Genomic DNA, 24,086 nt, shown 5'->3' on the forward strand with positions numbered 1-24,086 from the left:
CGGCACATAGGAAGGAGGAAGATAGCTTGGGATATATACTGATAAGAAGTCATTTAGAAAGCATTTAATTTGCATGAAAACGTCAGGTCTTTTAATATATTGATAGCCATGGCTTCATTCGAAATTCAATCATGCCGTGACTCGGAGCAAAAGGCTGATTCGCAATGCAAAACTCCAATTATTTAAATCTCAATGAGTGTAGAGGCGGTCATATATATGTGGAATTACAATTCTTGCTGTTTTTAAGTCGCCTGAGGGAGACAGTTGGGACGAATAGACCCTTAGCCCTCATGTACACCAAAGCGTTTAAACCAGGGGTCTCCAACCTTTTTATAAGCAAGGGCTACCACAATGGATGAAACAGTCTGGAGGTCTACTTTTTGATATGTCTACTCAAAACTTTTTTATTTTACTTGTTGATTTTATTTGATTTGTTTTATCAGTGTTTAAAATGTTAAGAGGAGCTTATATTAAAAAAATCTGTAATAAATAAATATTAAAATTAAAAGCGTTAATAGAAGGTGCTTTGGCGGGCAACTCACAGACCCTGTGCGGGCAACCTGGGCACCATGTTGGAGACCACTTGTTTAAAGCGTTGCTGTTTCTTTGGTTGCTTTGATACTCGTTGTGTGATTTGCCGGTTGGTTGGTTGGTTGGTTGGTTGGTTGGTGTGGTGTTTGTCCCGCCCTCTTCACCACTGTGATTGGATGGAGTGAAAAGTGTTTCACCCAAATTTAACAATTTTTCAAGTCTCGGCACTGAACGCACAAAAAATGCCAGCTGGAAACAATTGAGAACAAAACCCGGTCACAGGAAGTAACGCTCGGTGTGCACGGGGGCTTATGCAACAATTGTCATTCAAAACACAGCCATTATACTTTCATAATCATTATTGCTGATTCATTAGTTATTATTTGATTATTCAATATGTAATAGGCTCTGTGCACAATATGGCGCCCGCTGACATTTCGAATTTGACTGTGAGGCTCAGTACTTCCGGTGCGGTGATCTGACAGCGAGAGCGGTAGACAGAGAGACAACAGCGACAAAGAGATATGTTTAGAGAAAGGCGATTGGCCTTCCAACGGGTAAAAAAGTCAGCATTAGATTGTTGTGTTCCCATTCGTCACGTTATAATAACGCAGAGATACGTTTTCAGTCCTGTATATACTGCGGTAAGTCAAGATCCATAGGGACAGCTTCAACCCTACCTGTATGTGCGTGTAGCTGGCATCTTTCGTAGTGACTACTAAGGGGTTGAGGAGATTAATAAAAGAAGCAAACCGGTTCTCTTACACTGGACTTGACTCTTTTATACTTAAAAAACCTTCTAATAATAAATGTATTTCTAAAATGTTTTCATATAAATACTATATGAATGTTTCTATTTGCAATAATTTATTGTAAATACTAATTAATGTTCTATGATTTTGTTAGACATTTACTTACCAGAATTGATTAATGAAACAATATTTTGTTTACATCTTTCACATTATTAAAAAGATATTTTTCAAACAACAGTATACATGTATATGAACCCTTTAAACCTCATTCTCCAAAACTTATGAGATGGACAGTTACACGTTTCAACTAAGGAAAGTTTAGCATTGCTTTATACACTTGACCTGATAGCATTAAGAGGAAGCCACACATAAAGCACATAAAAGTAATATATTTAGTATATTTAGTAATATAAGAGGAAAAATGTAGTGCATATTAATCAAATTACATGCCATAAGTGATTCAAACATCCATGTAAATAATCTCCATTATGGTTATTATAGCCACCTCACAGTCTCTCAGTAAATGTGTTGTATAAAAAAATCCTCCTCTGCAAAAACACCAAAATCACATCACTGCATCACTGCAAGTGATGGCTGGCCTTGCACCTGCCAGTAGTAGCTGTGAGTCTGCTTAATTTCATCGTTACACAGGCATTTTCAAGGAGCTACAGTCTACATGACTCTTTGCGTTGGGACATTTTTTCTTTTCCGGCAGGGTGGGCTCTCAGTCGGGTGCTCTTCCAGCCACACAGGAACAGTCTGCCACTGAAATGTCAACTGGTGAGCAATCTTCAAAGACAATCTAAACATTAACACAATATATGTCATTTTCACATTCAGAATCAGGACACAATTTCAATACTTCACAGAAAATGAGTAAACTGATCAGGTAAGTAGTGGGCCAGTTATGGAAATAGGCTAAATCATGTCAGGTTATCAATTGCATAACACTGTAAACAATACTGTAATCTAAGGACACCCAAATAAATCACCTGTCTCAATTTACAATTTCATATTGTTTTATAAAAACACTGAAAGCAAAATCAGTACTGGAATACCACTGGCCAATGAACCTTAAAGATAACTGACTGTACATGGTTTATATAACCATACAGTAAATAACAGCAGCCGTCAGAACCAAGTTCTGTGGTTTCCATGAAAGCTATGTGTATGTTAAGGTAATTTATTCGTCATTTTGCGTCATGTCATACTACACACAAATAGCTGCTAACGTTAAGATTTGATTTGCAAATGTTACAATACATGCAACCTGTTGCAAAACACCAGCCAGATAGGCTTATTAGAATCCTACGTTACAGGTTAACGTTATCTCCCTTAGGTAAATCAAAACTACAAAACATAAACCTGATTAAGGGTTTGAACTGATGAACACTTTTTTTACTCCTACTCGGAGGTTCTCGTAGCTTGTAGCAAATAGCCCTGACGCTGACGCTCACCCTCCCTTATGAATCTTTGTTTGAAACTGTGTGGGTTTGGACATCATTCATCATGTTATGCATACACGTAATCGTAAATCATCAAAACCCATTGCACAGGATCAAATAGCCTGTCAAGTTGTCAAAGTCAGTCAGTACTAACGTTTACAAACTGTTAGCGCTAGCTAGTAAGGCAGTTAGCTTATGCTATTACTTACCTTAATAGTTGTCGATGTAACTTAATAATCCTTTTCCTTTTTGCTCCTCGGGGCTGAGCATGCCGCTTGTACTAGCCGGTGATCGTCGGTAATTGTTAACTTTGGTAGATCTTGCAGAAATTGGGTGTAAAACAGCGCCATGATTCATATCATCTTTACTTCATATCTTAAGACCGGAAACGGTCGGCCCTACACTCAAGGCGGCGGAAGTAGAACTCCTTAGTTGCGTGCACAGAGCCTATTACTTTCTACACCTTTGAAATGACTTTTATTGTCTTTCAAGATGGGTGGGGCAAAATTTTCAATACCACTTATCCAATATAAGGTAACCGTGAGTGCTGGAACCTATCCCAGTATTACCCAGAGCAAATTCATGCCAACACAAGGAAAACTTGCAAAATCCACACAGAAAGTCATCTTAAGTCGTCAGGAAATTAAACCGGGAAACTTCTTGCTGTGAGGTGACAATGCTACCCATTCAGCCATCGAGCACCCTAAGGGCAAAATAATATTACCAATAAAATATCACGTTTTAAGATCCAGACAAATCAAGATTGAAAATGTATTTTAGAGCTTGATGACATCATCTAAATCGACAGTTCAGTCAGGACCACTTTTGTAAAAATTTATAAATAATAGCATAAATTGAAGTTGGAATGGATCTGGGTGGTATGGAACTGTTTTGGGCAAAACTCTCAACCTTGCCTGTGACAAGTGGGGAGCTTAGCGAAATATTTGCACCCTATCCAGGTTAACAGGGCAGTTTTGGCAGAATTATATTTCCATAGAGAAAGTTAAAACACTGATTCGTAATTTACAAAATGCATAATAACTATACTTAAATACTAGTATAAAATTTAGGATTGCATGACTGGATGGAAATTTAATGTGGCACGAATGAGCAGCTGATGAAGGCAGGATGTTTGTTATGTGTAATCCTATTGGTTAACATTGATCAGTTGACGTTGCCTGTCAGAAGTTATAACATCTCGATGAATGAATGAGCAAAATAGTTTGATCTTTGGAAAAATGCACATTAAAACCATAAACGTTACTTTGGTAAAAAATATTATTTCAGGTTGTTTATGCTACGAATTTCTAGAAGTCTTACCTGATATGACTCATTTCTTCTCGCTTTCTCTTCTCACTACTAGTACCACCCTGATGATGCGTTTTAACGGCTTGCTTGGTGCGAGATCCCCCAGCAATGTGAAATTTGTTTGTTTTGCCTGTCACTGCGGAGTCGGTCTCAATCGGACTGATATGACACAGCGAGCTCCCACACGCTGCCTGCTGCATAATTCATCCCTCCGCAGGACGTACATGTGGATTTTGTGTATCATTAAACTCTCACCACATGGACGACGTCGCTGTCAAGGCGATTGAAGAGCAAATGCAAAGCTGCGTGTCGGGGGGTCTGTGCCGCCCAGCTGTGGGCAAACCCAACCGCGTCCCACGGGCCTCCGTGGGCGATCACCTGGGCGAGTTTTGAGTGTGCTAGGTCGATGGAGTGTAAAGTCAGGCCTGCTCTGCTCTCTACAGGAAGTGCCTTAGACTTTTTGACTCCTACTAAGCTTCTGCCTCATTATCCAAATGAGACATTAGCATATGTGCATCGTACTGTCTTTCTCGCTCATTTGAATTCAGTTGGGAGTGGGAGACGTCTGGCACATCAGTCCACTCGGCACAAAGAAGTTATTAAACACACGATGATCAAAAATTCCTCCTTGAACGTTGATCCAGGTAATACACGTGTATTCAAGAGCAATAAAGGCTTTCCCTTTTCCAATAAGTTGAGTGGCTCTTAAAGGGACTTCATATAGCTGAGCATTGCGATTACTCCCTATCATTTTAATATAAGTGGTGCGTTTCCTCGCGGTTAGATGTGTGTGTTCCTGAAGGAAACAGCATGACTTTAGACAACCACAATGCATATCTGCAATTTATGACGCCCATGTGCATTCCTCTCATGGTGGCCATTTTCTGTTCACTGTGGACGGAGATTTGGGGGCTGTGATGGAGTAGTTCTGTTTTCTCTGGCGGTGATCGCCCCCCTTTTCTCTTCCTGTCATCATGCTGTCCGAGCCTGTCATGAACATCAGACCTGAGAAGGGGGTTTAATTGGGTCAGGTTAACCTACTGTAGGGTCATCGGTGCAGTGGTGAGTCACTCATTAGAAACACATATTAGGGGATAGAAACAGACCCCAAAAAACAACCCAGTAGGAATTACGTTCAGAACAAAATGTCTGCATACTGAATACTGCATAATATTGTTTCAGTTAATGGTATGTTACAATGTTCCCTCGTTACCACGATATATGTTAATATTTAATATTTAGTTACCATTAAAAAATAAATATAACAAAAATGTGAGTATATAACTAAAATGTTAGCAGTCATTGATGCTTAGATGGTGTAAGCAATTAGGGATGCAAAATTCTGGGAAGTTTCAAGTCTGGAAACTGTCCATGGGAATTAATGGGAATAAACTGGGGATTTAAAAAATGCAGAGTTGCCTATAACAGGGAACCTAAATGCTGCATAATTTTGTTTAAAACAACTAGATTCAATGCAATTTTAGTTGATTTCTACCCTGCACAACATTCTTCAGTCATATGCACACTTGCAGTCTGCCATTACATGCACGGATCATTTCTTAGATCCTGCACATAAAAAAGTCAAAATGTCCATCTTTGCATGTATTCACGTAAATTAAATACATTTGTTGAATACTTCCTTGTGGTGTGTGTAAGCTAGTGTGCATAATATTGTGTAATTGTAAAGACAAATAAACTGATTGAGAAAACATTTAGGTGATATAATTAAAAAAGTTGGGTTAAAAAAGACCCTCCCCAGACACACCCACTCCCCCTGAAAAACCTCCATATATCCCTTAAGAGGGGGGATTTTCCTCTATTTTCCAGGCATTGACTATCAAAGAAGCCACACTTGCTGCATGTTAACAGTTTAACTAGCAAATACCAAAATGTGTTTATACAGTAGTTAGCTAGCTAGCCAACAAACTAGATATCTAAATGTAAGCTAGCACTATTATAACAACTAGTTATGTTTATTATGCGTTTGTGTTACTCAATTAAATCATTAATTAAAGTTCTTTTTACAATTAAATCAGTCAAAAGATGTTTATTTATGTTTGTATATGATATGGTTTATATACATTTCCAAATAATTCCTGTAAGTTTCCAATTTGGAATATTTCAAAAATTCCCCAGGTTAAGTGCCCATGGAAATTTCCCAAGAATTTACCGAAAACGTTCCGCCCCTTTGCAAGCCTAGTAGGTATCTCAATGCATTTCGTATATTTTTTGTGTTCATGGAAACTATTTCCTCTCTATATATTGTTTATTATGTCTCCTAGCACAACGTTCTCTTTCGTGTCATTTTATGCATTGCTTTATCCAATTTATTTTTTATTTTTTTATTATTGTTGCTTGGGGTTGGGATTAGAGTGACTTTCTGTTACATTTTAGACATTCTAACCCAAACCCCAAATCTAATCTCAACCCCAAGCATTTATTGTAAAAAAAGAGAAAAAAATACATAAAATGACACGAAAAAGAAAGTCGTGCTCGTGGACATAAAATCAATATACCGAATTCCTGCTGAGTGACATGGAAAAGACATTTGTGCTTAATGACATGAAAAATAGGAAAAACATTTTTTTGTGAATATACCAGGAAGTGCCTTGAGATAGGGTTGCGATACTCCGATGCTAAGATATTCCGATTGTTCCGATTGAGTCTTGCTGTGTGGTTTTCTGTTTATGGTTTTCTGAACATTTATCTAGGTTATCAAGTCTGTGATATTCTTGTCCCGAAAAAAGCTTGGTTTTCTCGCTTTTTGCTTATTTTTGTCTGCCATGTGGAAATGGTCAGGTTTTTTTTTAAAAAGTATAAAAGTTAGAAACTAAAGTATAATTTTTCAATCTCTGTGTGAGCAATAGTAACATTGTTATTTTAAGATTTTAATTTATTTTAAAAAATGGTTCTTGTAAAATTCTAGTTCATGCATCAAACATCACAGTGAAGTGCATTGCATCATGGGATATATTATCCAAGCTGCGATATCTGGTTGAATGATGCACATTTTGCCAAATGAGCTAGCCATCCAAGTGTCTCATGGATACAAAAAAGAATGCAAAAAAGCTCCACCCCACTCATTAGCTTTTTGATACTTTGATACTACATTTATATAATGCTTTTCTGCAGCACTCAAATTGCTTTCCAAATATAAGGGGGGATTTTCCTCAACTACCACCAATGTGCAGCATCCACCTGGATGATGTGACGGCAGCCATATTGCTCCGGAAAGTCCACCACACACCAGCTTATTAATGGAGAGGAGACATAGTGATATTGCCAATTAGTATATAAGAGATGATTAACAGGCCAATGGGCAAATTTGGCCAGCATGCCATGGCACACCCCTACTCTTTTTCAAAAGACATCCTGGGATTTTTAACATCCGAAGGACAGTGCTTTTTGACAGTATAGTGTCCCCATCACTATACTGAGTTGTTAGGACCCACACAGACCACAGGGTGAGCACCACCTGCTGGTCTCACAAATACTTCTACCAGCAGCAACCTACTGTATAATTTCCCAGGAGGTCTCCCATCCAAGTACTGACCAGGCTCAACCCTACGTAGCTTTAGTAGGCAACCAGTCTTGGGCTACAGGGTGATATGGGTGCTGGCCCCACTTTGAATGGGATCAGAGCGTTGAATGTGTCATCTTCTCATAATGTCAAGATCTTTTTGTGATATGCAGTTATCTCTCTTAGAGCAGGCTAACATTTAAAGGTTGAAGTTACATAGGTGACACTTAAAGGAATATGATGAATACAAGTTAAGGTCTGACAAGTACTACAGCAAATAAATTGAAGACATCCCCAAACGTATTTAGCGTTTAGTACTTTAAATATGTAAATAAAGCAAAAAGTGTGCAACTAACCTGGCTACAGTAGTTCAATCTTTTGGATATGTGTAACCCTGCCTGTAAAAACCCAGCTAAAGTCATTGTTTCTACATAAAGTCATCCTATATACTGTAATGAAAAGATCTTTGAAAATATAACTTTAACTAAATATCTTTAAAAGTGACTTAGTAAGGTCACGTAAAATCAAACTTTGACCTAATCTCATTATTACAGGAAGTTATGAGACTTGGATTTCACAGACAGTCTCACATTTCCTTTTATTTCCACTGTAGTAACCGGTGTTGTTACATTACATGTTTTGTGTAACTGTCAACACATTTGTGTTTATATGTAGATTATTTTCTGCGGTAACCGCCATTAACTTGACAACCGAGTTGAACCTTTACGTTTCCTTAAGACTTGGCTGAAGCATAAAGACGTGTTAGGTAAGAGAAAAACATCTAATGATAGCCTGTAAGGAGTTATGTGGTCTCTATGTGGCGGTCTGCCTGTTGACATCAGTTCTGCTGATGAGAATATATTCTTTGTGGCAGCATTACATTTCCATGACTTCACAACTGTTGGCAAATCCAGTCAAGAGGGCAAGAAATCGCTCTTTCGATTTCTTCTCTAACTCTCCCGCTTGAGTTACTGAGTATAAACACATCTTCTCCAGTTACCTTTACTAGCTAATTCGAAACCTCACTTTATCTCATTATGTTTGCATTTCATGCAACTTGATTTCACTGTTTATTATTTGCTCGCATCCGGCCTTTCAGCTTGTTGGATATTTAAGGAATCCTCTCTGATGTGCTGCGTGTATAGACATGCAAACTCACATTGGGCGAAATGAACCAGAAGTGAAGCTTTAATTAATAAATACAAGGCAAAAAAAAATGAACATCTTAACTTATTTTTATTGTCTACATTTTATATATGTATATTCTTAAACAAAATAACTCAAGATATTAAGTCATGTTTTCTTAAAAAAAAAAAAAACAATTAAGTGGATTCTCAAATGTGTGTGTCTGTGTTTGTGTGTGCAATTATTATGTATATATAAATAAACATATACATGTATAAATAATTATTTTATTATTATTATTTTAAAATTAATTTATACTATAAAAATATCATATTTATATATACAAAATAATTGCACACACATATATTAGGCCAAAACAAACTTTTTGAATGCAATTAATTGCGATCCCTATAAGTTTTTTATATATATATATATATATATATATATATATATATATATATATATATATATATATATATATATATATATATATATATATATATATATATATATATTATAGTGAAAAACAAGACATAAACACTAAGTCAGACATTTTCTTTTTTTGCAGTGTAGGTGAACGTAATTGTCAATGTTTACATTTTTTCGATCTTTTTCTCATGCAAAAAGTATGAAACTTATTTATGTCCTAACCAGTGGTTATTTCCTTCTAAGTCTGGCAATCTTTATCATCTGTAACAATTAATGGTTTGAATAGAATGCATAATAGTTACAAGTGTCGTAGCTGGGGGTGTGTGAGTGAGAGATAATTTGGCGACCTGTTATTGTAAATCTTTTCCTGATTTGATAACATCAATTCTATTAGATTTATCCTAATCCCCCAGACTCTTTTCAATCACACACATACTTGCAACATACACATCGTCACATTTTATAATGCTGTCGTCTTCACACACATCATCCACACTAGCGGGCGATGTCTAAATTCAGACGTGTTGTCAGTCTCACATGAAACAGCTCATGACAGTTTCATGACAGTGACGGCAACCGCCTGATGTCCTATTGAAAGTTATGATTTTTTTATTGTATATTTATAGATGGTGTCTCATGATGTGTTAACTATGAAGTCTATCTTAATCTGTTCAAATGAGTCACTTTATTAACATGCAGTTAACACTTGTTTACTGATTTGCATGTTATGTTTATAATAATATAGTGGTAGTGATTGTCTTAACAGATTCATGGATATGCTTTGCCCATGAAGAAGAATTGTCTTAGTATTTTAACTCTTTCCCCGCCAGCGTTTAAAAAAAAAGTTGCCAGTCAGCGGCAGAATTTTCACGATTTTTACAAAAAGTTTAATGCCTTCCAGAAAATGTTCTTCTTTAAATATTCAAACATACAATATATCAAATGAAAGAACAGACCCTCTGCTTTAAAAAAAAAAAAAAAAACGTTTCATCCTATATCCATTAGTTCTTTTTTTATTACCTCTCAAATATAGGAAGGTTTCTTCAAAAACAGCATTTTGAGCAAAAAGCAGAGATCAGATTCAGCGCAATCTTCAAAACTTACACAGACATACAGCTGTTTGCTCTAGGGCGATACTTCCGGGTTGTATAAGTTGCATAAGATAATAACAATATTGCGGAAAGCCGGAAATACTCGGCATTGTTAGGGAAGCGTGTTCTCTTAATTGATGAGTTAATTCGTCAATGGCGGTGAAGGAGTTAAAGACTATGTTGACTAGGACGTTAGTCTTTTCTGGGTTGGTGTATTTCTTTATACTCACCCCTTTTTTTTAATAAACAGTGGCCTGTAGGATTTATTGTGGCGAATAAGGATTTCTTATTTTTTTAGGTAATCTGATTTTGTGGTGGTATAAGCTAGAGGAACATTGTCATTCTGTAAAGCATTTTATTGGACAAAAATGTGGATACACCTCATTGTATCTCATTGGAGAAAGTAGATATCAATCCATACACCTTTAAAAAATGCTGGGTTATTTTCAACCCAGTGTTGGTTTAAAAAGTGGACGAACCAAAAAAACACACAGAAAATGTTTATTTGACCCAGCAATGGGTTAAAACAACCCAGCATTTATTAAATTACAACCCAAAGACTAGGTTTGTCCCTTTTTGACCCAACATTGGGTTGAAAAAACAAAGTTAAACTTTTGTGACTATGCTCACATATGTATATGATGTCAGAACTCAGTTTGGTTGTTTTATGAGGTCTTTATAATAATTGTAATACTTAAAAATTAAAATGACTTAATAAGTGAATTGAAAAGGATTAGCCCAAATGAAAATCTTTTGGCAGTATAATTACATTTTTGCAGAACTAGGCATGCCTGAATTTAAAAGAATCATATACCAAAATACTTTTATTTGGAGTAAATTTATCAAAATTAGCTATTTTATATATATATATATATATATATTATATATATATATATATATATATATATATATATATATTATTTTTTGTTTTTTGTTTTTTTGATGATGCCGTTTTGGACCCGCGAGATGCACATTATAAATCCATGCAGCTTGATCAAATAATAATCTTTCATGTTTTCCGCCAGGTTATCTAACCAGTGAACTGGTTGTCCATCACAACTCAAGGTTACGCCACTATGTGCATATTCCCAGAGGCTTGTTAATAGGCGGCCTCTTTTGTCAGCCAAACTAGTATCAGTGCAGTTGGAGACACGCTGCCAGTGAGGTTTTATCTATCTCCTGACAGGTGTAGCTACTGGCAACATGGTATTGAAGTCTGGGGGTCCCCACCGATCCCCTCCTTGTAGCAATGATACGTGTCTGTCACCTCCCTGCCCCGATCTGCCATCCAGTGAAGAAAAGCAGCCGGTCTCTGTTGAATTATTAATGTTGTGTTAATATGATTACTCCTGTGATCAAGAACAGACCCACCACACGGATAAGTTCAGTGCACTTCACGATGCAACACTTTTGGTTTGGGCATAGCATTATAATCAAATTATGAAATTAGGAGGATCAGAGTTTAAATTTCATTTATTGATTTTAATCTTTGGCATGATCTTACTCAATCAATATTAAAGATATCAAGGTTATATTTTCACAGAATGTTCTTTTCATAATGCAGGATGATTTTGCAGCATGTATAAAACTGTAAAAGATTTTAGCTGGGTTTTACAGGTAGGGTCACAAATACCATTTGTTCGAGGATGGATGAGATGTTTGAGTATTCATAACAAGAGTAGAAGATTGGGATGTAAAAACATCTTTTCATTCCCATCATGCCTCGGGTCTTTCATCTTTTTCCTCCATAACTTTTGATTGTTTGAGAGTCCTTGTGAGCCTAATGAAGCCATGCAACGTTCTTTAAAATAATATTGAAGGTTTGGGCTTATTAGTTAAGATTGGCTAAGACAAGTATTACATGCGTTATTGCTACTATACTAGCTCTTATTTGGCACTCAGTGATTTGTTAATCCACTTAATCAAAACAAATGAAGAATCTAGTTCCAAAACATGATAAACGGCATTAAAAAACGCCAAAATCAGTATTGTATCTGCTCAGTCTACACAGTCTCACCCCATGGCGTCAATATTTGAAGACACTTGACCATGCGTCAATATGTTGACGCGGAGGGTATACCTTTCGCGTCATTTTTTGACGAACTGGGGACTTCAATACTATTACGTCCGTTGCATTCTCTTTCCTATTTTCTTACCATTTTCGCGTCGGTTTAGGGTTAGATTACGCAAAATTAAACAGTGTACGCGAAATTAAACAGTTGTCACCTGGCGTTGGGGTTAGAGTTAGGTACGCGAAATTAAACAGTTGTCACCTGGCGTTGGGGTTAGAGTTAGGTTTGGGTAGGGATGTCATTATGTAAATCTAACCCTAAACCGACGCGAAAATGGTAAAAAAATAGGAAAGAGAATGCAACGGACGTAATAGTATTGAAGTCCCCAGTTCGTCAAAAAATGACTCGAAAGGTATACCCTCCGCGTCAACATATTGACGCATGGTCAAGTGTCGTCAAATATTGACGACATGGGGTGAGACTGGGTTGGCTCAGTATTAAAAAGGAAATTCTTTAATTTACACAAAATCTGATATCCGCCATATTATTCTGTCATCTTTTCTCATTTTTATTCCAAAATCATGACAAATGCAAGTCCTCCTTCCCTGCAGAATGCAATAAATCTGCTCAACAAATCACCGCGCACCATTCCCCCATTGTAGACAACAACGGCGCGCTTTGAATACACATGAAATCCTAGATTTCCTCATCTACTTTGTGCTTCGTGATCAACAAACAAACAAAAACAAAATAATACTTTTGAGGGCATTGATAAACCTGTGGTGGTTTTCTGTGAGAGGCACTCGGGCGACGGCTCTTGCTTGTTCTCCCGACAGCATCAAGCTTCTGTCATGCTAACACATTGACCCCAGAGGATCTTATGAAAAATTAGTCAAAATGGATTTATTGCATTTTGGAACCAAACTCTTCAAATACAGATCCTTATAAGCCTTCACTTAAAAAAAAAATGCAATACATTTTCAAAGTGGTCATTCTGAGGTTTTAGTGTCTGTCTGGTTAAAGCTTGTTACCCCTGCCATAAATATACTATATGTACAGTGTTTGGAATAACGCCGTTTAAAAGAACGGCGTTACGTAACGACGTTCATTTTTTAGTAACAGGCTAATCTAATTAATTACTTTTCCCGCCATTACAACGCCGTTAACGTTACCGGACGTTATATGCGGTGCGTTACTATGCACTGACTTAACCTGTGTGATCCAAACGCAACCCTGGCTCACACAGCTAGTGAGGAGGTAGGTTAATAACGAGATAAGCGATTATGATTGGCTAAGGCAGAGTAATGTGTTTCATGGTAGCCAATCAGAGCCAGTGTTGTTATACACATGCCAGCGCACGCGCCTGCGGCGACACACACACACACACACACACACACACACACACACACACAGGGCGAATTCCAATCGAAAGTGATGATCACTATGCCCTATTCCCTTCGAAGATCAAATCTCTTGATGTAACTCTAGATAAAGTTGCGCAATGTTGTCTGATAGTGTGGCTAATTAAAATACACTTGGTGATAAAATACAGCGTCTTTTTCTGTTTATTTGGATTTTACATCCCCTTCGCGAAGTGCCCTTCAAGGGCGCACAAACGGCATTTGAAATTTACCCCCACACACGCAACAGCTAAACAGAGATTCGCGGCAGCAGAAGAGATGGCGAGTCAGGAGGAGCAATCCGATGAAAAGTTGGCATTTTCAAGGTGGAGATATAAGCACTACTTCAAATTCATTGTGGTCAAAGCAAGAACGTGCATGTAATGTGTACATTATGTCCGGGAGCGAAGACTTTGTCGACATCCGTTGTAAGCAACTCTAATTTAATGAATCATATTGTTAAACTGTTTACTTTTTTAATGAAGAAAACGAAATACAGCAGCCTATGTTTTCCAGACTATTTATCTCAGTTTGATTTATTTAATTTGCTACAGTTATTGCAAACACACTTTATATTATTTAACTGTTTACTTTTGAAGAAAATACCTGAAGTACAGAATGTCTACCAGACCAGTTGTCTGACATTGGGAGTTTGATTTATTTAATTAAGAATACGACTACAGAGCAAACACGCTTTTTGTTGTTTAAAAGTTAACTTTTTGTGAACAAAACACTTGGAAGTACAGGTTGTTTACTTGACCAGTTGTCTCAGGTTGAGAGAGTTTGATTTAATTTAGTTTGCTGACGTTAAATGCACTTTATATGGTGTAACTGTTTACTTTTCTTACAAAGATAATACTTGAAGTGTAGGATAAAACTCTTGCTGTCTGTTGACGTGCAATAAATATGGAAAGTTATGTATGAACACCTGTCTGTTCTACTCATTTCAACTGACATGTGAAAACGGCTAAAAAAATACAAATTCTTTGACATATAGCAACTTTTTTTTAACCGTAACGCAAATAGTTACTTTCCCTGGTAACGAGTTACTTTTATTATAGAGTAATTGAGTTACTTACTCAGTTACTTTTTGGAACAAGTAGTGAGTAACTATAACTAATTACTTTTTTTAAGTAACGTTCCCAACACTGTATATGTATAAACACATAACTTCAGCTGGAAAAGAATGAGGGATAAAGACCAACGGGAACAAAACGAGTAAGCCAATTAGAGTGATGGAGAGAGAACCGAGGAGATACTGACAGAAAGGTGCAAAGGAGGAACGAAAAACGAATTAGAAAAAGAGGCTCAGTTGCTTTCACGTCCTCTAGTCTTGTGGATTTCTCTCTCGCTTTATAATGAAGCCCCCAGTTCATCTAATCCCATTAAAGGCCAGATTAAGACTCAAGAGCTGATAGATGAGAGAGTGGCCACACCACTGGCGGCCAAACCTCAGTTTGGACGCTCTCTGAGTAAACACAGAATAGACGAGAGAGAGCATCACTGTTCTTTTGGATGAATGACTTTAGCATTGGAGTGTAATTGAACTTGAGAGGAAGACTTGTAATGGCAGATTGTTCCCTTGACCCTTCATTCTGTAGAACAGCGGCAAGTTAGCTTAAGCATTTATACTAATATTATTAGGTGTTGCTTTAAAATGCAAAATAATGGTTTATATATTTGAAAATGAAATAGTTTAAAAACCCATTATACGTCATGGGTGGTTTGATGTTTGCGTTTCTTGCTTTATTCTCATAATGGCTAATTACAAAAGTGGCTTTCTTGCCAGCAGCTTAATGATTGCTTACATTATATCATAAAACACACTGTATGCAAGCGTATCCAAACACAGATACAAAATTTTTAAAAGCGTTTAAGCCTCTCAAACACGCATTTTGCTTTTACCGTCCCAATGACAAACCTCTCAACTCGATTATAGAGTTCCCCTCAACTGTTTGGGCAGTTAAAACAGGTTGTGTTTTGGGTATCTAGCGATGAAAATTTTGTGCCGTTAAACAGGTTGCAGGTAGCTGTCTATAAACATGTTTATGAAATCTGACTTGCTCGGCAAGATTCTTTTTAAACTGCTGTTTTTCTGAAGTGGGGTTTCCATCCAAATGTGAAGCGAATCTTTTCAAAATTTCCAAAAAGAAACATGCAAATTGGCTTTATGCTCAGCTGCACTACTTCCTGAACTTCAGCCAGCTCCTTGTTTCCTGTCTGCCATTATTGGACAAACTGATTAATCCAGGTGTGCCTGACCTCAGTAGTCACAACAACAATAATCAGACACACTTGGATTAATCAGTTTGTCCAATAATGGCAGACAGGAAACAAGGAGCTGGCTGAAGTTCAGGAAGTAGTGCAGCTGGGCATGAAGCCTATTAGGTGTGTTTCCATGTAGTTGTTTGAGTGAATGATGGTGGTAATGGTAACCTAGTAACCAGCAGTAAATAAAACAAGGCACGCTTACAAGAGGCAGACAGGGCTGCCTTTAGTTACGTTTTGGCAAGATTTTTGACTTTATATTTGACTGCATTTTAACTACAATATATTCCCAAACTAAACAGAAGATGACATTGCAAAGAAAATTGCGAGGACGTTGAACCCCATATATGGCAAAGACAACATCAGCTGATACAGTTAAATGATCAGTCCCATAGGTTTAATGTTCGCTACGTCAGAATTTATTCGGCAAATGCGTTTCCATCTCCAATTATTTGCATTTAAGTCAAAAACCACCTCAAGCAAACGTAAAAACTTTTTTGTGAATTAAGGGATTTTCATGCAATACTTCAAAATGTGGTTGGTTGAAACGCAGCTACTGACATAAGTTGACTCGAAAGAAAAAAGACCCTTAGGGGGCGTGCACACCAAAGATTTTTTACGTGACTGAAGACGCCCGGCAAACAGCTTTTTTTCAGCCGACTGTCAGCTTTCTACAGCTGAGCGCTTTGGTTGCTGTGATACTTCTGCTTTGTTTATCAATCATTGTACGATGCGCCGGTTGGTTGTTGTGATATCTGTCCCGCCCCTCATTCACTCCGATTGGACGGCTGTGTGAGAGAGATCAAAAGTTGAATTTTTTTAAACTCTCAGTGTGCACGCCTAACTGTGGGTTCACACCAGATGCGAGTTCAACGATTTGCGCTAGTATACATACAAAGTCAATGCAAAGACGCGATAAGACGCGTCCTCGCACGGAGCGATGCGAATGACGTGAATTGGGCGGCACGATTGCCCCGAAAACACACGCTATTCGCCTCAAACGCGCCTTCGCGCAAGTTGAAAATATTCAACTCAAGCGAAAAATTAGCATGACACAAAGTTAAATCCCGCGAATAATCTAGAGCGAGCAACGCGATGCTACGCGTTTGGTATGTACGTAGCATAAGAGCCGGTTTACACTAAACATCAAATTTTTTTGTTGTTTGCACCAAAATACTTAATGCTGTGTAACTGGAACCTGTTGTACACAAACGTGGACAAAGCTTCATGTTCAAAGAAAAATATTTGGTTATTACATTTTTTGGTTCTGCTTAACTCCATAATAGCTGGAAGAAATCGGAAAAAAAAGACAAACCAAAGCTCGGGTCTTAGGAGGTTAATGCTACTTTAACTTTAAAATTAAGTTAAGCAATTTCAACTTGTTTTTATAAGGTATGTCAACTATCTACAGGTCAAAACTTAAAATAGTACATTGAATTGACTTGAAGTTGTTTTAACTTCATGCTGCATTTTTTACGATGTAGCCTGAAACTCTTCCCTTCACTATTCGCTTTCAGTCTGTTTTGTCTTTAGTGCTTGTTCTTTCCCCCGTCATAGCATTTAACTTCATATTTTTAGATTAAGCCGCAAGATGGATCGAATCCCTTGAGGTTTTTCCGTTTTATCACTGTAATACTTCAGAAGATTTCTAAGCGTGTCAGTATGACATATCGACGGTCAGTGAGTGTGCAGCCCGGTACCAGACGGTTTTCTTTCACGTCCAGAACAGAAGCTCATTAAGAAGCTGGGATGTGTCAAATGCAGCTCACCTCGACCGTCTTATTACTGCCTATATTCAATAAGTCACTGTCGCATGCAGCAGCAGATGACCTTTTTAACAGGCATATTCTATTAGCACATGTAAATGGCATAGACTTCAGACTGAAAATATGACTGCGGGAGTCTAGCATTTACTGTTTGCTTGTTATCATAAAGCTGAAGCGTGATATTAATACAGTAGTATGTGTGCAGCATGCTGTCTTTGCCTCAGGTTTGTATATGTTTGCTTGACAGCAGTTAATCTTTAACTTAATATGGATTGGAATTGAAGTTTTACTAAAACTGTGGTGGAGGTAGTTTGCTTAGTCACATCTGGTTTCATGATTCTCTATTTCATATGCTGGTTGACATTGGTAGATGTTTGGGCAGGCCTGGTGCAATTCTTTGTGGTTATGTTTACAAGGGGTGTCAAACAAAGTAAAGTCTTGGGAAACAACGTGTAAGCGTATAAGCTGTTAATCCGGCAATTGTAAATGATCCAGCCCATAAATGTCTTGTATGTGTGTGAGCGTGTGTGAATTTCTTCTTGAGCTGTAACTACTTCTCTTTGCTTATTGCAGTGCTTTGTGTACTGTAGAAAATGGACTTATTACATGGTATGCTATTTGCTGTCTGTTGGATGCATGTCTTTCATGTGCTTTGAAAACAAACCCATAAACCACTGTCTCAGCTGTAACCACGTATTGTGGGTGTCAGTACAGTAGGCTTCCAGTGGATTCATGTTCCAACAGGATTTTAAAAACCACATGGCTGTTTTACTGTATGCACTTTTGAAAGCTCAACAGTATTGTTTGGCTTGCCTTTCCCTTGAACCGATTTCATTGTTTATCTAATTCATTAGATATAAAGGAAAATGATTGTGTTTTATAGCATAAATTAGTTGAACTTTGTCATCCAATACGAGCCAACAAGGTCAGAGCTTCAAAGAAGAGCCATCTGTGCTGAATTTATGATTTTTAGGCCTTTCTGACTAAAGTAGTGTTGGCTTTGATCATTGCTGTTAATAGTCGCTTTATGTAATAGAGTTTAAAAAGAGCGCTGCTGTGAAAAACTGACAAAGAGTTGCATTATGGATACGCAGTGAAGTTTTAATAGGATGGTGGACATTGGCATACGTTGGCCAATGAGAATTTTAGAGAGGCGGGTCCAGCTTCCACACTTGATTTCAAACTGACTGAGCTAATTCCAAGATGCATGTTAAGGCTAATTCACACCGTCCCGACAAACGTCAACAAACTAAATTTCAGCTTTTGTTTGGTTTTGTTGGATCAGTTTGTTAACCACATTAGTGTTTGTTGGAGAAGTTTCAACGTGACTGTTTCCCAGCATTCTTAATCCAAAAGCTATCTTTAGAATTTTTTAGAATAAATAAATGTTGCTGTTTATTGGGGCGATGTGGATCAGTCTCTAAACATTCCTATCCATCAGACAAACAATCGGTTTTCTGTAGCGTTGAACCTTTGAAAGCTTCATTTTGAATGCAAACTTCTTTTTTTCATTTCATAACATGCATGTGACTGTAAATCTTCAAAGCTTGCTTTCCTATATAAAACTGTCCTATTGGATCAATTTGGGGGGGGGCTTCTTCCTTCTTTCCTTGTTTTTCCTACCCTATGTTCCTTACCTGCACCTGCACAAATGCACCTCCTTCCCACCTGAGCACTGACACACTCTCCCCTCCATTTGTCTTTTCCTACCCAGAATTCCCTATTCCCTACCCAACTCTCGTGAGCCGTACGACCCCACTGGAACAGCACGGTTCTGGAGCGGCCATCGGCGGGGCGGTGGGTGGCGTGGCACTGCTGATCGTCGCCATCGCTCTTCTGGTCTTCTTCCTGAGGCGTCGTCAGCGCACCTTCAAGGGCGACTACAGCACCAAAAAGCACGTGTTTGGCAATGGGTACAGCAAGGCGGGGGGAATACCAACACATCCACCAGTGCCTAAGAACCTACAGTACCCCGACGATTCGGACGATGAAAAGAAACCCGCCCAAATTACCGGGCCTGGCAGTTTCGAAGGCGGCGATCGGGATTTCGATGGCAATTCCGAGGATTTGAAGAGACCCTATTTCACCGTAGACGAAGGCGAGAGTCGCGATTACGACGAACGGACTCTAGCTTTCCAGTACGACCCCGAACCAGAGATCACCGACGACATGGTGTCCCAAACCGACGGCTCTGTTATTTCAAAGAAAGAGTGGTACGTGTAAAGCGGCATGCAATGGAATGGAAACAAAAAAGAGCAACAACCTTTTGCCCTATCCTGCATCCAATACCACCCAACCACCTCCATCACTACAACCCTCCATGTGTTTATCTCTACCTGCACCTCACCCCAGCCCCTCACCCGGTAACCTTATCAGAGCCCATCAAAATAAACAGCTGTAGAAAAACAGCTCGCAGCATCAACATCATTAAATATCCACATGCTTTTGAAAAAAAAACTGCAAGAGGTATTCTCACGGACTGAGACCAGTCAACATCCACTAAGGCTGGACAGGCAGGTTGCTTGAAAATATTACATTGTATTATCATTTTTGCCTCATTTTGTTGTCATAAATGTATTAAATGTGTAAAAAGAGACTGTAACTGTTTTGGGAAGGGGTATTTTGCTGGTCATATTGTGAAAGTCATACACTGGATGTACGATTTTTTTTTATATCATATTGATTTTACTTTAATGGACTTTTTGTTTGTCTGTTTTGTATAATCTTGCTTTTATATGGAGTGTTGGTTACCAAAAAAAGGGGGAACTTAATATTAGATATTCTTGCCGATACATGTATGAGGTCAGAGGATAAATTAGCTCAATATTGTTTTATGTAAGCAATTCTGCCATTTTGGTGAAACCAGTTCGCCACAGTAATAATTCAAAAGACCCAGAGTTATGTTGTCCGAATGTGGCATTTCAACACAATGGGAAAAAAGGACATCTTTTCAAAACCAGTATTTATTTTAAGACCCATCTACGAGGGTTCTGCATCTCAAAGCGCCCATATGCAGCATTAGTCATATAGCGCATAGCTGGCAAAAATGGAGCATAGACAGATAATGCAACCCTCACGCGTCTCCAATGCTGTATACTGATAAGAGTGTGGGGTTGATGTGTTTGAGAAAATCCCACAGCTCCTCAGTCTTAGCATTCATCACGTGTCGTCTTTCCATACCCGGATCCAGACATAAAAGGCTAATCCTGTATATTATGGTGTTGTTTTAAAGACAGAACCTGTTTGTTATTTAGATTTGGTGATGTGGAGTGGTGGATTTTGACCTACAAATGTTTCAATGATAATGTTTAGTTTCACAGGATGTTGTTTTTACAAGCACCATTTAGGGCCTTTCTGCTGGACACTGGAGAACGTAGCATTAAAGGCAAGGGTCATGGGAATTTGCAAAGTCTGGAGCCAAAGGTAAACTTGGCAGCGACCGGCTCCCATTGGCCGAAAAATACAGGCACGAGCATGAAACCACCTGCTGGATATTCGAAAGCACAGTGCTGCTAGTCTGCAGTCAGGAATGCTTTCCAAACGCTGTACCTGATCCTCTAAAAGGAGCACATTTGTTGGCTACATATTAATCAACATTTCAATAAATGAAACGGCATCAATGTTTTTCGCGAAATGGCGCAAAAGACACGTAAAACTTTCAGCGCAAGTCGGAATTCATCTATACACATGGACATCGGTCTGCACCAAACCGTACGGACATCCAAGCCTTATTTTATTGCATGTGTTTCGCTTTCGTTTGGTCGGTTTAGCCAGAGACTTGATGTTTCTCAAGAGATCCACCAGGGTATTGGAGTTTTGTGTTTGTGAAAGGGTGGGCGGTATTCACCGAAACGATTTCATTTCCAGAGACAAATAAGCTCACCGACTGCATCCATAATGCCCTCCAGACTCTAAAAAGAATGCATTAGTGGAATTTATCATGAAATATTTAATTCCCTTGTCTGCCTTAAACAGGGCTCTGGATAAGAAATAGAGATCAGGATGCTGAATCGCTATAATCACACATCAGACAATCCATGAGGACCCAAGGAAACGCTAGATGAAAGCCACTTATACGAGCCGGTCCAGACCGAATCTGAAATGCACTGAAGCAAAAATACGCAGATTTGATGGATTTCAACATGTGGGTGTATCACTGTACACTCCTTAAATGATCATCAAATTAGCATATTTGAATACCTGAATTGGCCGGTTGCATAAAACTTTAAGGCTAGTCTTAAAAGTTAGTCATGAATTTTTTTCTTCAAGACTGATCATAACTGTTTTAAGTATGTTACATAGAAAGGTAGATTGGTTTTATTTAAATACAAATAATAAAACTGATTAGCCCTAACTAATTGCTAGTTAGTCAGAATCATTCTTAAGACGCAGTCTTAATGTCACGGCTATGTTTATGCAACCGGCCAGGTGTAGAACATGTGTACTTCGAATACATGAAAGTCTCAAAATATATATAGTCTCAATTCACTTTTATCTACGTTGCATATTAATTAAAAACTCAATGCTAGACCACATGCTCACACATTTTCCCTAAAACAATCCACATGATGAAAAACTGTACATTTGTCGCTTAGTTTGATGATTATATTTTAGCTTAACTCAAGTGAATGTGCAGCGTTATTCAAATTGCAGTGCCTATGATGTGAGATGTAAGGTTTTACTTTTTTATGTCCGAAACTTGTACATATTTGATTTATATTTTTTTTTTTTTATCGTGTCCTGTCTGCAGTGTTACTGTACATCGTTTTAGACAGTAGCATGACAATATCATAAACATATCACGAGTCTGAAATCTCATCGCCTGGACTTCAAGTATTACGGAAGATGCAGGTTTGTTTTTAAACTTTTATGAATTCACGCATTTCTTTGCTTCGATAAATTAAAAGCGGGCCATCGCTGGTCCGTCGACAGCTTAAAAAATAAAACATTGCTGCAAGATCAGTCGGACTGGCATTACTTCAGCTAAAGCACAAGCTTTTTTCTAATCGTTTTTTGTTATTTTTTGCTTCTGTCTCATGAACAGACTGTTTTGATCCCTGTGCACCCAGGGGTTTGTTTATTGAGGGTCCTTTTTATTTTTGTCAAGCTAAGCACAAGTAACTTATCCACCAAAAGGCTGTAATGACATGTAAGAAGACTCGAGCTATTATAATTCATTTTCAAAAACCATATCGGCCGTTTGTTTTGTCTGGTGGCGCAGTTGATGTTAAGGCTTTTCCGCACAAGCGCATGGGCGTACATAAACGTTTTTCTTTTTTTTAAGAAAGATATAGCTGTAAAGTATTGATTTTTGTATTCCTTTTTGATATTTTCGTCCGGTTGGAGTCTCGGTTTTCTCATTCCACTGTGTCTTGTCTTTCTAACTGCCCACTTCAAAGCCTGACATTCCACTGTAAATAATGTAATGTAAGTTGGAGATTATAGCTGGGTTTACTGTACTGTATGTAGAGGGAACAGAAGCAGCGTGGAGTCTGCAAAATAATTTAGACAGCTCAGTTTGGTTGGAGATATATAGCTTATTGCCATAAATCTACTTTAACATTGACTTTGGTAGATACGTTTTGATATGTCAATGGCTTCTGTATAGAGGCGTGGGGCCGATGCGTTACGATGACTTTGTACATAACTGCAACAAAACAAACGAAAAAAGCATAAAACAAACAAAAAGAAAGATCTTGTCTTCATGCAGCCGTGTGAATGTATGTCTGCTGAGGTCGGTAATGATATGAAAAATATATATATTGTTCACATGTGTTGACCCAGTGAAGTAAACTGTATTTGCTTTAAAACATTAAAATGATTTCAATGTTCAAATACGCTTGGTCCCAGATCACTCTATGGATGTTTATTCATGATGTTTTATTCTCACAATTGTCATTATGAGCTTAGAACTGAGAATTGAAATGGTTTGAGACCTATACTGAATACATTACACTATGGTGTTCAAATATTTAGAGTCACTTGATTAAAATGTTTTTAAATGTTTAAAATTAGTAACGTGTGAAGAAAAATATAATAAAAAAATCATATTTGTTTCTTGGTAACAATTTACAATAAGGTTGGGGCACAAACTAACGCAGGGTTAATTGTAACATGGCTACTCAATATTTTTATACAGGGCTGAGCAATCCGTGCTTTTGACCTCCTGTGAATTTGTGAATTCTAAACAAGAGTGTTTTGGAGGCATAAAAGTAAAATTTTTCATCTTATATATATATATATATATATATATATATATATATATATATATATATATATATATATATATATATATATATATATATATAATTTTTTTTTTTTTTCATTTCTGAATTGGGTGTGTAAATCACCAAATCCAACCTTATACTATTTTAATCACTGTCTTGTTACCTAAAACATAACACCATTTTGAAACATGTCAGCAACTCCTAGTAAATGA

General features: G+C 37.7%; 1 protein-coding gene across 1 annotated transcript in view; it reads left to right on the forward strand.

The window, feature by feature from the left end:
- The window catches only part of nectin1b (nectin cell adhesion molecule 1b), a 108,263-nt gene extending 84,781 nt beyond the window's left edge, over positions 1-23,482 (forward strand). The window contains exon 6 of the mRNA XM_065282765.2: positions 19,362-23,482. Coding sequence (XP_065138837.1) covers positions 19,362-19,870 — 509 coding nt within the window. The 3' untranslated portion in view covers positions 19,871-23,482. The remainder of the gene's footprint in view (positions 1-19,361) is intronic.
- The last annotated feature ends 604 nt before the right edge of the window (positions 23,483-24,086 follow it).

The sequence above is a fragment of the Paramisgurnus dabryanus genome, chromosome 9 (genome assembly GCF_030506205.2).
Source record: "Paramisgurnus dabryanus chromosome 9, PD_genome_1.1, whole genome shotgun sequence".
Taxonomy (NCBI): domain Eukaryota; kingdom Metazoa; phylum Chordata; class Actinopteri; order Cypriniformes; family Cobitidae; genus Paramisgurnus; species Paramisgurnus dabryanus.